This window comes from Crocodylus siamensis, chromosome 9 (genome assembly GCF_052110815.1).
Source record: "Crocodylus siamensis isolate JL-2025a chromosome 9, ASM5211081v1, whole genome shotgun sequence".
Lineage (NCBI taxonomy): Eukaryota > Metazoa > Chordata > Crocodylia > Crocodylidae > Crocodylus > Crocodylus siamensis.
In genome coordinates, this window is record NC_143403.1 from 66,250,680 (window position 1) to 66,263,982 (window position 13,303).

General features: G+C 41.1%; 1 protein-coding gene across 1 annotated transcript in view; it reads left to right on the forward strand.

Annotated features, from left to right (window-relative positions):
• Window positions 1–7,096, forward strand: part of SLC15A4 (solute carrier family 15 member 4) — a 42,224-nt gene extending 35,128 nt beyond the window's left edge. Inside the window, exons 7-8 of the mRNA XM_090062857.1 lie at window positions 721–879; window positions 5,536–7,096. Coding sequence (XP_089918983.1) covers window positions 721–879; window positions 5,536–5,684 — 308 coding nt within the window. The 3' untranslated portion in view covers window positions 5,685–7,096. The remainder of the gene's footprint in view (window positions 1–720; window positions 880–5,535) is intronic.
• Window positions 7,097–13,303: the final 6,207 nt, after the last annotated feature.

Consider the following 13,303-nt stretch of genomic DNA (forward strand, 5'->3'; position numbering starts at 1 on the left):
GAGAGGATCGGTGCTGCCGATGGCAGCACCCAGCACCTGTCAGCTGGTAGGCAGATTGGAGGAGCGCACCTCTGGGAGGACTCCGGCTCAGCCCTCCGGGAGGTGCTGGCGGGTCCCTGATCTGCCTGCCATCGGACAGGAGCCGGGTGCTGGCGCCCGGAGCCAGCGGGGCCGGGAGAGATGTGATCCTTAAGTACTGTTTGGTGCTCTGTCCAGAGGCTACCTGAAACTAGTTTGCACAATACAATAATGTAGTGTAAACTCCCTGTATGAACTGACTTCAGTGTGCAGGACTTGAATTGCATCTCGGTTGACTCTTATTTTACAGGTCAGTTCCAGAAATGTGTGACCTTCTTCAGGCAATGTTTTTAAAAGATCTTGCTAACATGAGAAAAGTGTTGTACAAGTAAAAATCACTACCATGGCAGTTATTGAATTGGAGAAAAATAAAAGTATCAAACGTTACTTGGTATTTAATGGATTGCTATAACTCTTATGTTGTTTAAACTCAGAATGTTCAAAGGAACCTAAGGAAGTAAAATAATGTCATTGGAAATCAATGGGTTTTAGGTGTCTTAATCCCTTATGGCCCCTGAAATGTCAGTCCTTGTTCTTAAATGGTGTCATTAGCAGGCACCTCAGATTAGTAACAAAGCGCTTTCATTTATTAAAGATTTGATATCCTGTCCCTCCACCTCCCTCTTTTCTCTTTGCATACAGGTCTAGAATTTGCATATTCCGCTGCTCCCAAATCAATGCAAAGTGCCATTATGGGGCTCTTCTTTTTCTTCTCTGGGATTGGGTCATTTGTTGGCTCAGGACTGCTGGCATTGGTGTCTGTTAAAGCAATTGGCTGGATGAGTAATCATACAGATTTTGGTAAGTTATTTTCAGCATATTGGAGGATGTTGAAATAGAAGAGAACAATTCATTAGAAAGAATTACACTTCAAGGATTGGAAATAGCTTGGAAAGTGCTTGAATTCGTAGATCAGAATGTTAACGTGGCAAAGAAAATTTCAAGTTGGATATTGATATAATTGGAGATATGTTGTTGTAATGGCGGTATTAGAACTTATAAATAGGGTTGTACCAAATTTGCAATTTTGCAGATTCTGTGCAGTCTGGACAATACCTGTACAATCGGTAAAGTCTGCAGCGGGGGTGGGACTTGCCGAGAATAAAACACTGGCTCCCCGGAGGAGGGGAGATGGCCCAAGATTGCTGCCAACCCCCCTCCCTCCCCCATTGCACCCCTTGCCTCTGGCTGAGAGGGTTGCCTGTCACGTGGCCCTACCTCTCTCCACGAATCGGCAGCACCAGGAGGGGCCACATGACAGGCAGACCCTGCAGTCGGTCAGTAGCAAGGGGTGCGGTCACCAGAGCACCTTGCCAGTCAGTTGTGGTGGGGGGGAGGGGGGGCTGCTCTCCACTTGCAAAATGGCTGCCAGGCCTATGTTCTGCCCACAAGATCAGAGGGCAGCCCCCGTGAATTAGATAGGTCTCTACATATAGATGTCAGTGTTCCTAAGAGTTGATTCACGTCTGTTTAGCTCTGTTACTGCTTCCCTCACTTGTCCATCTGGGGGTATTGTTCTTGGGGGTATCTAGGAGATGTTTAATAGGTGCAGTTGAAAGAAATATTTTGCATTCCCAAGTTGTGTACATGTATCCCAGGAATAAAGCAAAATACCCAGCTATCGACTGCAGAGCAGTTACGTGGGATTTCAGTTTCCAAGGTACTTCAGCAATGACCATAAGATTTAAATTTGCATTTGCTCTCAGTTTTATGCTCTTTTACAGCCTAGCCTAAGTCCTGCTATCAGTTGAAATGAAACATAATCGTTGGCACCAGTAGGTGGCACCTTGGGAATTTCATAAAATCCTTTACAGACTTCAGTGGCTTGACTTTTTCCAGAAAGAAATGTATGGGTAAAGCTTCCAGGAACATCAGTGTTTGCTTAGTGCATTTACTGTCTAAAAATGCTGCCTGCATTGTATGTTGGATTTACCCTTTAGGTAGATTGGATGCCATCTAAACTTAATACTGTTAATACCGTAACTTGACATCTTTTATTTTTTTCCCTTCAAAAACTGTTGGCAAAAAGGTTAACCTTTTGTTATTTAGATGCCTTCACTAAAACAAATTTAGAATACTGAAAAATGGGAGTTTCTTCAGCTGCACAATAGGGACACATTTAGTTTTGATATAATACCATATGGGTTGATGTAGCTGCTATGCCCTAAAATAGTGGGGAAGAGTAATTTGGCACAAAATAACATTTGTTATTCTTGGCACCTTAAATTGGAAGCCTTGTGGCTTTTTTTGTACCTTGTCCATCATGATTCAGCCTAGGTTTTCCTTTAAGCTGTGATAAACCAGTCTGAGAAAAATCAATGATGCATTTCCCCTGCGTAATAATCCACAGAGGTCTGCTAGATTATTTTAGGACTGTAAATGTGTTGCCCTTAGGTGGTTCTTTGGTCACCCGTGCAGAATAAGATGCTGAGTTCGTTTTGTATTCTGTTGGACAGATGTCCATGTGACCAGATAACCCGACCATTCTTGGCCCTAAATAGCGCCTGCGTAGCTTGATCCTCCTTTACTCTGTGGCATTGCCTCTGAGTCGAGATTGAGGCATACAGCAGGTGGCTTTGGTTTGTGGTATCTTGCACTGCTGCCCTTTCAAGTTTCTAATGTATAAATAGGATTTTTTCTATTGCTATTTTGTGCTTTTTGCACTGTTTGAGTACTCTTTCCAACGTGAAATTCACTAAGTTTGCCAACACTTTATTGTAGAAAATAATCCATCTTCTAGGGACCATCAGACGTGAGAATGAAGCTTTATGAATGAATAAGCTTTTCATTAAATACTGGAGCATAAATTTAAGGAAATGCAGCAATATACTAGGGCATTAACTCTTGTTGCCTTTTGCTTTCTCCCACTGCTTCTAGTTTATAGCAATAGAGCTTACTGTCTGCTGGCACTTAAGTGTTGATTGGTACACTGAAATTATTTCTATGCTAAAAACTGAGATTTCATGGAGTTTTAACATCCCATCTCATAAAGGAAAATTACTACTTTTTAAAACACTTCTCTTCAAATGGAGATTCAAATGCATATTGTATTTTAAATGTCAGGGGAAGACTGATGTTGCTTTTATTGCTTTTTATTATAAATTAATTTAATTGAATCTTAAGTTTCGGTAATTTAAAGTAATTTAATCTCAACACTACATGCATGCGCAGCTTGTAAGAATTGATGTACGCCTCACTATTTTTGCATTCCCCCTCTACCCGTTAGGATAACCATAACGGTCCAATTGGCTGTGGCTCATGTGGCATGCTGGCAGTGAGCCAGAGTGTATTGTTCTTGGAAATGCAGCAATAGTAAGAGCTCATTTCTTAACAGAGGGATAATGTTTAACCAGTGATCTCTCTTAATTTAGAATTATTTAATGTGCCACAAATCACTAGTTTAAAACCAGTTTGGGGAGTGTCAGAGGTGAATTGAATCAGAAAGTTCCACATAGTTGGATGAATTCCTAACTTTTTGTTTTGAGACCAGGTTGAGAGGGATTTTGAGTCTTGGCTTTACATGAATAAATACTGTTTAACTTTGTTTTTATGATGGCATTTGTTTTTTTGTACATCTTTATTTTCCCCTTTGGCTTAGAAAGGAAGAGAGAGCTAGACCTCCAGACATGCAGGCACCGCCTAACATTAGCTGAGGCTGAAACAATTGTCAGAAAAAGAATTGGTTGCATATAAACAGAATTTGAAAAATCTTACTTTAGCCCCCTAAATGAAGCTGCAAAACACAAGATTTTAAATCAAAGCCTTATGGGGTCCTTGAAAAAAATGTAATGCTAGGGGTGAATGATCTGTAGTTTTCACATTCATGCCTTGGAAAGGATGGCTGAAGCCTGTGGTGGATGTGTTTTTGAAGGGGAGGAAATGGAACTAATTCTTTCTTATAGGTTCACCAGTTCAGTTTTTTTGTATATATTATTAAGGGCCAGAGGTGGCCACGTCCAGCAGAACTTCTGGCAATGCCTGTACAAGCTTTTACACCCATTTGCTCTGTTTGTTTTCCATAAACATCCTACTGAATGTTTTTTGGCTTGTGGTTTGTTTTATCTTGTCAGTGTTAGTTGAATATTGGAGAATGTGCAAAGTAAGTGAACCCTGAAATTTGAATATTAATTCACGTCTTTGATTTGATTCTCAGTTACTCATCTGATTAAGTTCCCAAAAGAGATTGTATGGCTGGTGACACGTATTATTTAGATTTTGAATAATCTGCAGTCCAAGGATTATTTATAGAAGCTTATTTGGAAAATGTATTGGAGCAAAAAAACTTTTTAGACTATCCAAAGCACAAGTGAAACCACTTATAAATCTCTCATTCTTTACACCTAATATGCAAATTGACTGCAAGTTGCATTAAAAATGGTTCAACAAGGTAAAAGTAATTTACAGAAATGATAGTTTGACTATGGAATTTCAGGTGTAGGGAAAAAAAGTTGGGGCAAAGGGTCCACAATGTTCCTCACTGACCTCTTTAGTGGTACAGTTCCTTTGGCCACAAAGTTGTGAATATGTTGGATAGTGGAGGCCAACTTATATTTGGTCCTTGTTGTTGAGAATCACCTTGCACAGCTGTCTATCCTTGTTCCACTGATGTGCCTTAAATCTAAGCACATTCCAATATAGAGCTTGTTTTAAAACTCCAGACTTAGCAGAAGAGTGAAATTTGAGTTGCCAGTTTCTGATGCCTCATGTACATCCATGGAGAAGAATATTTGTATTAGTATTTTGGGGGGGGAGTTTTGACACAAGTTGGACCTTTAGACTTGAAATTAAAAATATATTAAATGTAAAATTTTCTGACAGTAATGCAAAGACCACAGATGTGGTTTGTATAGTTTCCATTGGGGGTAATTTTTCCTTTTTAAGCAAGGCAGCTCTTAATGGTGGTCTCCATGTATTAAAATAATTAACTTTTTTACATTTAACTCAACTCTTAGAGCTAAATCGTGTCATTTGAAGAAAGGGTCTGAAAAGGCTTGCATATGTGTATTATTTAAATGCTTCTACCTAGCATTTGCTTTTCTCCTCCTCTGGAAGAGTTTTATTACATAGCTCCCTCTTGTCTGTTATGCATGTACATATTGGGCCACAAAAGCCTATTTCTTGTAGTGCTAACAGGGCCTGCTTCAGGGAAATCATAGGGAAAGGGGGGTCTGTATTTCCTCAGAGACTTTGTTGACTTCAAGAGGTAAAAGCACAAAGTCAAAATATATAGCATACGTTCCTCATGCCTGTCGGGCCTGTGTATTTTCCTTATAAATGTCACTTTTATTGCCGATTTAATATGCAGATATCGGGGCGGGGAGATTGAGATTTATCTGATGCGCATATGACTTGTGTGTGGTTTTTCCTGTGCCTTTGCAGAGACAGTTTTTAAAGGACTGACACTTTTTTTTATTTGTATACTTCCCGTGTGTACCTGTTTCTCTCAATTCTTTCTAGGTAACATTAATGGCTGCTACTTGAACTATTACTTTTTCATGCTGGCGGCTATCCAAGGAGTAACCCTCCTGCTTTTCCTTATTGTTTCTGTGAAATATGACCATCAAAGAATGAGGACTAATGGAGTGACTGCCAATGGGAGGACCTGACATTATCTGAAATAGAAGAGCAGTTGTAGACCAACACAATAGACTGGCAGCGCAGTGAGTCTGCAAGATCTTAAGCTGTTCTCCAGTGGGACTTTTTCCTTTAAATTTGCATGTTACATGAGTTCTCGTTCCTGCCCCTTTCCCATGTCATGTAGGTAAGTGCCTTATGTTGGCGGGGCTCACTTCTTGCACTATGCCCTGCTATAGGGCAAATACAAATCTTGGAAGTGCATTAACTTTAGGCATTCAAGGCTCTGTTTAAAATCTTCAGATGTTTACTTAATTCTTACAAGTTGGGACACTTAAACTTCGGAAACTGAATGTGACTAGTCAGAGACGAATAATGGAGTCATCATTTAAAGGTCATGTGTCTTAATTGAAGAACATTGCTCAATGAAGGAAGATGGATCCTGTAGGAAAATGTCTTCCACAGGTCCTAGCTTGTGTTGAAGGCACCTGCTGCCACACACTTCTCTATTTCTTTCAGATGTGGTTATCATGTGAAGAGGCTGGCTGAATTAGTAAGAAAGCAGCTTTTCTGGTTTTCGAAGAAAGGCTAAAATTTGTAGGTGAAATTCAGAATAAATGGAGACAAACTGAGCTCGGTAGGACTCGTGTGGATGAAAAGGGACAGAACATGCCCATAATTGGCCTTTCATTGCAAATGATAAAAGGTTTAAGTCCAAGCTTTAATTTTCAGCATTGGATGATCTTGACGGTCTGTGTAGGATATAGTAGCTTGTCAATAGCTGCTATGATTTTTGGTTCATGTTAAGCAGTTGTTGGGACTGAATTGGGTTTTGCTCCAGAAATTGTTTTATTTATTTATTTTTTTAGATTGGTGACAAACCTATTGGAGCATTTTAAAAATGTGTTCTTTGAATTGGCGACTTCTCTGTCAGTTCTCCATCAGTTCTCCTTTATGGGGACTTTATATATTTGAGTAAAGGAAGAAAGGATTAAGACCTGAATTTCATTAGGCCTCTTAGTAGATGAACGTGCAATACTAATTGGGTGTCTTTTTCTGCCCGGTCTTGGTGTCTAACACATCTTCTTCTAGCTAATGCACTGTAGGGCTAATATCTTCCAGCAACACATTCCTGCAGCAGTGTAAAAGTTGCTTTTACTTTTCAGCCTGATCAACTCTCGATTGCTCTGCCCTGCTGTATTTAAGACTACATGTGCAGAAAGTATGGAAAGCAATACTTAGCAAAAATTTACACAGAAAAAACGAAAAACCAACATTTCATTCATGTGTTGAACCCCTGGTTTCCATGGGCATCTGCGTTTTAAACTCTTACAGTGGTCATTTTTGTACTTAGACTGTTTCTTTAATGAGTTTACAAAACAAAATGAATTATGATGCTGTGACTTGACCCTTTGTTCCTAAGTGAATAAAATTACACTGCAGATATCCTGCTTCTTTGGTCTTTATTTTCCCAAATGCATCTTGAAAATCTATTAAGTTGGCCAATTAATAGAATGTATCTTGGAATCGGGTAAGTACTGGAGTAACTTCTTATTTGTTGTCTTAGTAAAAGGCTAATTTAAGGTGATGCCACACACATTGCATGTAAAATTCTAGCTATGGAGTGTGGTTTAAGATGTGAATAAATCCTGAATATAAGCACTGCACCCCATGTAAGCAAAACCAGTAAATATCCCTTCTTGGCTAATGTTTCTGTTTCATACCTTGTGTGTGGAGCATCCTATTTGAAGCCAGCGTGGGAGAGATTACTGTGCTTAGCAAAGATGGTGTAAGCTGGAGGAGAATCATGTAGCCGTTCAAGGAACTACTTCTGTAGACCTCTCCCATTCAAAAGGACTGTTCTAGCAAGGAGCACAGAGGAGATGCATCTGTGGTGCTGGATTCCTTGGTATACTGTTTTGCACTTCAAACTACGTACAGCCGCAGAAAAGCGGGCGTTACTGTTGCTATTACTGTTGTATCGATACTGGCTTCCACTTTTCTTTCAAGAGTGCTTTTACGTTTGCCAGGGGGTATGAAGAAGAGGCTGACACAGAAGCTTGGCTTCTGTGCTTTTAATTGTTGTTTTCCTCCGGTGAACCCTTGACTGTCAACTTTGCAAGTGACAAGGACAAGGGCAGAAAACTCCAGAAGAGGACTCCTTTCCTTTTCTTCCTCTTCTCAGTTATCAGGCTTGAAATGCTTTGCATGAAATTTCTAAGCATTATGAAAGTGACCTAATTAAAACCAAGGTCTCTTAAGAAGAGAGTAACTTTGCAGATAAAACAAAAGAAACTACAGATGTAACGTTGGCTTTAACACTTTGGCAAAGAAGGTCCAGTTACAGTGACTAGAAAGAAGCCTGATTCTCTTTCCTAGAAGAACCCGTAAAGGTTTGCACTTGCAAAATGTTACATTCGCTTTTCAGAAATGTGAGTAATGTAACCGTATTTATTGGCTGTTTCTTTCCTGCGCAGTTGTAGTAAGGATGCTCTCTGTATTGTAACATGTAAACAGTAAATGCCTGCTTGTAATTGCAAGGCTATGGTTGTTCTAACACTCTGGAGAGGAGATGGAACATGCAATCAGTTGTATAATTTAATTTTTATTTGGAATGACTTGGCTGAGCCCCAGGCACAAGTAATTATGACCATTTATGAAGATTAATCTGGCACTTCTCATCAAAGGGATACGGTCTCTTCGTGACTCGAAGGCTTAGCTGATTCTTTCTCCAAGTCTTATCTTTTAATATTTCCACTCCATTCACAGAAGTATGATTAATCAATTAACTTCATGACTGAGCACTATACCTAATTAGTGAAATACCTTGAAGTGTACAATTTTAAAATTTTGGTTATGTTCACTCTTCAGATTGTTCAGTGTACCAGAAAGATCTCACAGGAGTTGCTCTAATGGACATTCCTAAGCGTTTGACTGGTCTGATACCTTTTGCATTTAAAACAAGTGCATGCTTAGATGCACAGTATATCACATAGCATTTAAAGCTTACTTATTTTTCTCTAAATGAAGAAAAATAGTAGCAGCAATGTGTAAATCTTAATTTGTGTATGAGGATGCGATCCAAACACATGAAGAATAGCTTTCTTGTGCTTGGGAGACTGGATGCTTGCATTATCATTGTGGATATATTGCATTTCTCCAGGGTTCATATATTTTTGGCAGCTCTTCTGCAAAATGCAAAACACCTGCTCTCTACTCTTTGCAGGTATGCACGTAAACAACTGCCTTGTCTAAAGAAGGATTTTTAGTTAAGGGAAACCTATTACAAAGCCCTCATCAGTCTCTGTTTATCATAAGGACCCATCAATCTCTCTGCTTTATACCAGTCTCTGACATGAATTATTTAATTATATCAGTGCTGGTTATTGCAGCTATAGTTTTTGGGTCTGTTAGGGATTTATAATGGAAATACTATTTGGCTCTGTTGTAAAGAGTTGCTTGGGGCTGGATCTTGCCAAACAAGTTTCAGTTTCACGCTGGATCTTTGCTTATTGATGCATGAAATTATTTATTTATTCTTGGTGTTTTAAATTTGCCCTTTGAAAAGATTAAAGCAAGTAACCTTAATAAGTGGTCTTCCATGCAAGACAGACTGTGTTAATGGAGACAAGCTTTTTAGGAAGGAGAGGTTATAATGAGTTTCATATGAGCAGTCAAAATAGCGATACAGCGTCATTATAGTACTTGACATTTTTTTGTTGCTTTTTGCTGTTGCTTATATGAGTTAACTGCATATACCTCTGTCTGTGGCTTCCTCTAAGGCCAATGCAAGACATGATGCTGTAGAGAATGAACCAAAAATTGGAAAAAACCTATGTGTTGAGGGTAAATGCTGTTTATAAAGACTCATTCAAGGTACTAGCAAATCTAAAATACGCAGTGAATAATGGTTGAAAAACTTGAGCAGGGACTAGTTAACGTTATCTGGCTGTTAATGCACAGAATATGGTGAAACAAAGTTCTCCCCGTGCCCTATGTACTGCGCTGCTACTGTACCCATGTTTTGTAAATTGGTGTGAAACAGTAGTCCTCACAATAAAACTGGATAGTATGCTGACCTCCTTGCATCAGCTTTACAGCAGCCCTATAGCTCAGGAGAAAGTGGTCTTTGCCCGCCTTCTTGTGAAATTAAAACTCAAATTGGAAGCAGCTTTCACCAAACAGTCATGGGAATTGCAGTTCTTCATTAGTCTATGCTGACATCTGTGCTGGCATACTATCATTACCCAGGGAGCGTATTTGAAATACGCTTCCTTATGTGTACGCTGGCTGCAGTATAGATGCACACGGCTGAGTAGATATATTGTGTAATGGTAAAACTAGGGGTGCACCAATAGAGATTTTTTGGGCTGATGCCCATGGCCAATTTTTAACGAGCCATATTGATCCGATATGCAGCTGGGCAGCTTGGAGAGTGGGTTGGGCTAGTGAGTCTTGTGGGGAAGGAGCAGGAGGCAGACCGAAGCCCCACATAGTGAAGGAGGGGCACAGGCAAGTGCTGCACCGCTGCGGCAGGATGCAGCTGCGAATGGCACGTCCAGGGGTGGAGGGTTACGCACACCCCAGGAGGGCATGGGGCATGATCTGTGTGCACGGCGAGGGCAGGTTGCTACTGTAGGCTGGGGCGCCGCTAGGCTCTTCCTGGCAGGGCAGATGGGCCGGGCAGTGCTCGGGATGGCTGGCACTGGGAGAGGCAGCTATGGGGGGACTGCAGCCACCTCAAAATTTTACTGTAGCCCCCACTCCCAGCACTGCTGCCCCCTGCCCTCAGCCCCTATCAGGAAGAGCCTGGTGCCATCCCAGCCTACAGCTGTAGCCCGCCCTTGCCCTGTGCCCAGATCCAGGGGCACACTTCCCCGCCCCCCCCACTGTGCCCTCCCCAGGTGTATGCAGCAGTGGAAGCCCCCCCACACCTTCCAGATGAGCCACTCATGGCGCCATCCCACCGCGGCTGGAAAGTGCCTGCCCCAGCCCCACATCCTCACACCAGGTCACTGCGGGGGCCTCAGTCTGCTCCCCTACAACAGACTTACCAGCCGAACCCGGCTGCGCTCCTGGCCGTCCGTGTGCTTCACTGCAGCTGCGTGCGTGCATGGGACATTATCAGACACACTCAGCCACATCAGCCAAAAAAAAGCTAATCACCAATACTGTCAGTTTTCCTTATCAGTGCCAATCTGATATGGGACCAAAGTATTGGTGCACTTCTAGATAAAACTTATGTTTTTTGACTACAAGGATATTTATGAATTAAATTCGGGTTCCTCTTACTATGAATTTACACAAAAGCCTGTCCAAATATCTTCCAACCTTGCAGTTGGTCCAATAAAAGCTATCGCCTACAAAAATCCTTGCCTCAGTCATATTTCCTGGACCATCACGGCAGCAGCACCACCACAAAACATTACTATATCAATAATGAGGCTTATTAATACAAAAGAGACCATAAATCAACTTGGACAGTCAACAAAAAAATGAAGAGCGAACAAGGAAAAACGGGGCAAATTTGGTGTAGCTTGTCTTGCACTAGCATGATTTTTGAAAGCTGTAGAGTGCACTTGAGTGAGTACCCCTATGCATTTTTAAAGACTTGGCATCATCTTCAGATTGCATCTACTCACCTGTTCGAGATCTAGCTGTGAAAATTGGCTATAGCAGCATGTGGGAACAAGGGGAAAAAAATCGGACCGTGCCTTTTTAAAGACCATAAACACATGTATGTATTAGAATTTATCTAACCCATGTTTGCAATTTGTCCAGTGTTATCCAACCTACAGGCAGAAGGATAGTGGACAGTAGCACTTGATCGAAGAAATAGAAATGGAAATGAAATGTCTTGTACATAGCTCCTTTCATAATTTAAAAATTGCATCTTGTCATCTGAAAAGCTTCCAAGGCACTTCATAAGCTCTGTTTGCGCATCCCTGATACATAGTCATATCTAGGGCAGAGGGTTGAAAGCCTATTGAACGTGAAATGGAAAAAATTATATATATAAATCAGCAAGGATGATGGGGATATATGCAACTTGAAATGAATTTGAATAAATAGTTGTGTACACCTCTGTCTGGTCAGCATCCTACCAGTTGTGACATACAGCAAGTCTCACCAGTATCTGTTTGGCTTCCTAGCTTTACGAATTCTTGGGCGTTTTTTTTTTTTTTTTTTAAATAATAAACTTCCATGAAACCAGACAGAAGCTCAGCCTTGTCTTCTGTTCTTTCCAGGCTGCTAAGGTATTGCATGTCTTGTTTTGATGGGAAAATGTAGATGCATAGGGTCAAAAAGTAAGAAAATATTGTGACGTGAATGCTGATTCCTAGTAATTTAATGACACAATTGTGTTATGAAACTTAGACTATCTAACCTTTTTAGTTCTTGGCTGGGTGAGTGTAAATATCAATGCTGATTTCAGCAGATTCCAGCATTGCTCTTAAAGTCATCTTCTGCTTCTTATTTAGACGTTATTGATTATACTTTGCTTTCTAAATAACCGTTAGCTTCTCAGCAAAAAAAAAAAAAATATTCTGACAGACCTGTCTGCAAATCATTTTTTGTCTAGACTTTTGATGTAGAGTTTTCTGCTGCGTGTTAGCTCCGGTTTGAATACTGCTTGAATTAACTTACTCTGGGAGTAAGCTGGAAATCTAGTGAGTCTGCTGGAGTCTACTGTAGTAGCAGGTACATGACTCCAGCCGGAGTCTGCTGGAGCACGTAAATCGATGCACCCTGGCAGCCGTGCACGTCATGGGTATCAGCAGCACCCGTGCACCTCCACACTGAGGAAATGGCAGCGGGTGGTGCGCTTTAAACTAAAAAACACTGGATGCACTTTAGTTCTCAGCGTGGAGGCATGCTGCACTGCTGATGCATGTGATGCACAGGCACTTTTAATCAGCAGTGGCTCGCTAATTAAAAGTTCCCGGCACCGCATTAGAAGCATGTGTAAAAAGAGGTTTTCCTTACCCCTTTGTGACTGTCGCAGCCCTCTGGCTAGCAGTAATATGGGCCTTTGTCACCAAGGCAGGATGGCGTTAGTATGTGTGCGCTAAACCCAGAGTGATGAGCGAGCTTAAGGCTGGAGGCCATGGAGGAAAGAGGACAGCAACTCCCTTTTCCTTTGGTAGTGTCAGGATTCATCCATTGTGAGTGTTCGGATAGGTCTGCCTGTATCCAGGCCTGGATGATAAGGAAAGTGCAGGTTGCTTTACCTGACTGTGCCTGTGTGTCTCTGTAACCAAGCACTTCAGGGTCCAGTTCATCCTCCACGTAACAGACAACTCTTCTGAGGGATAGGAAAGCCAAGTGGATTTTGTGTGGGAGGAGGAAGGACACTAGTTAATTATGAATCTAAAACAGTTTGAAAAACACCTGGTTTGAACATATAAACTGAACTAGATGCATCAGATACACAAACAATTTTGGGTATTGTATGGTGTTCAGCACCCATGGGCTTCCTAGCTGTTGCTAAACTGCAACTTAAAAGTTGCAAAATTTTCATTTTGGTTCTTCCCGAGGAAGGAAATCTCCATCCAGGTGCTAAAGAATTAAATTGAAGCAGATGATTACCCCCAACCAGTAGGTATTTTGCCTCTGAGGTATGATGAGTTAGGAACATAAAACAGGTGTT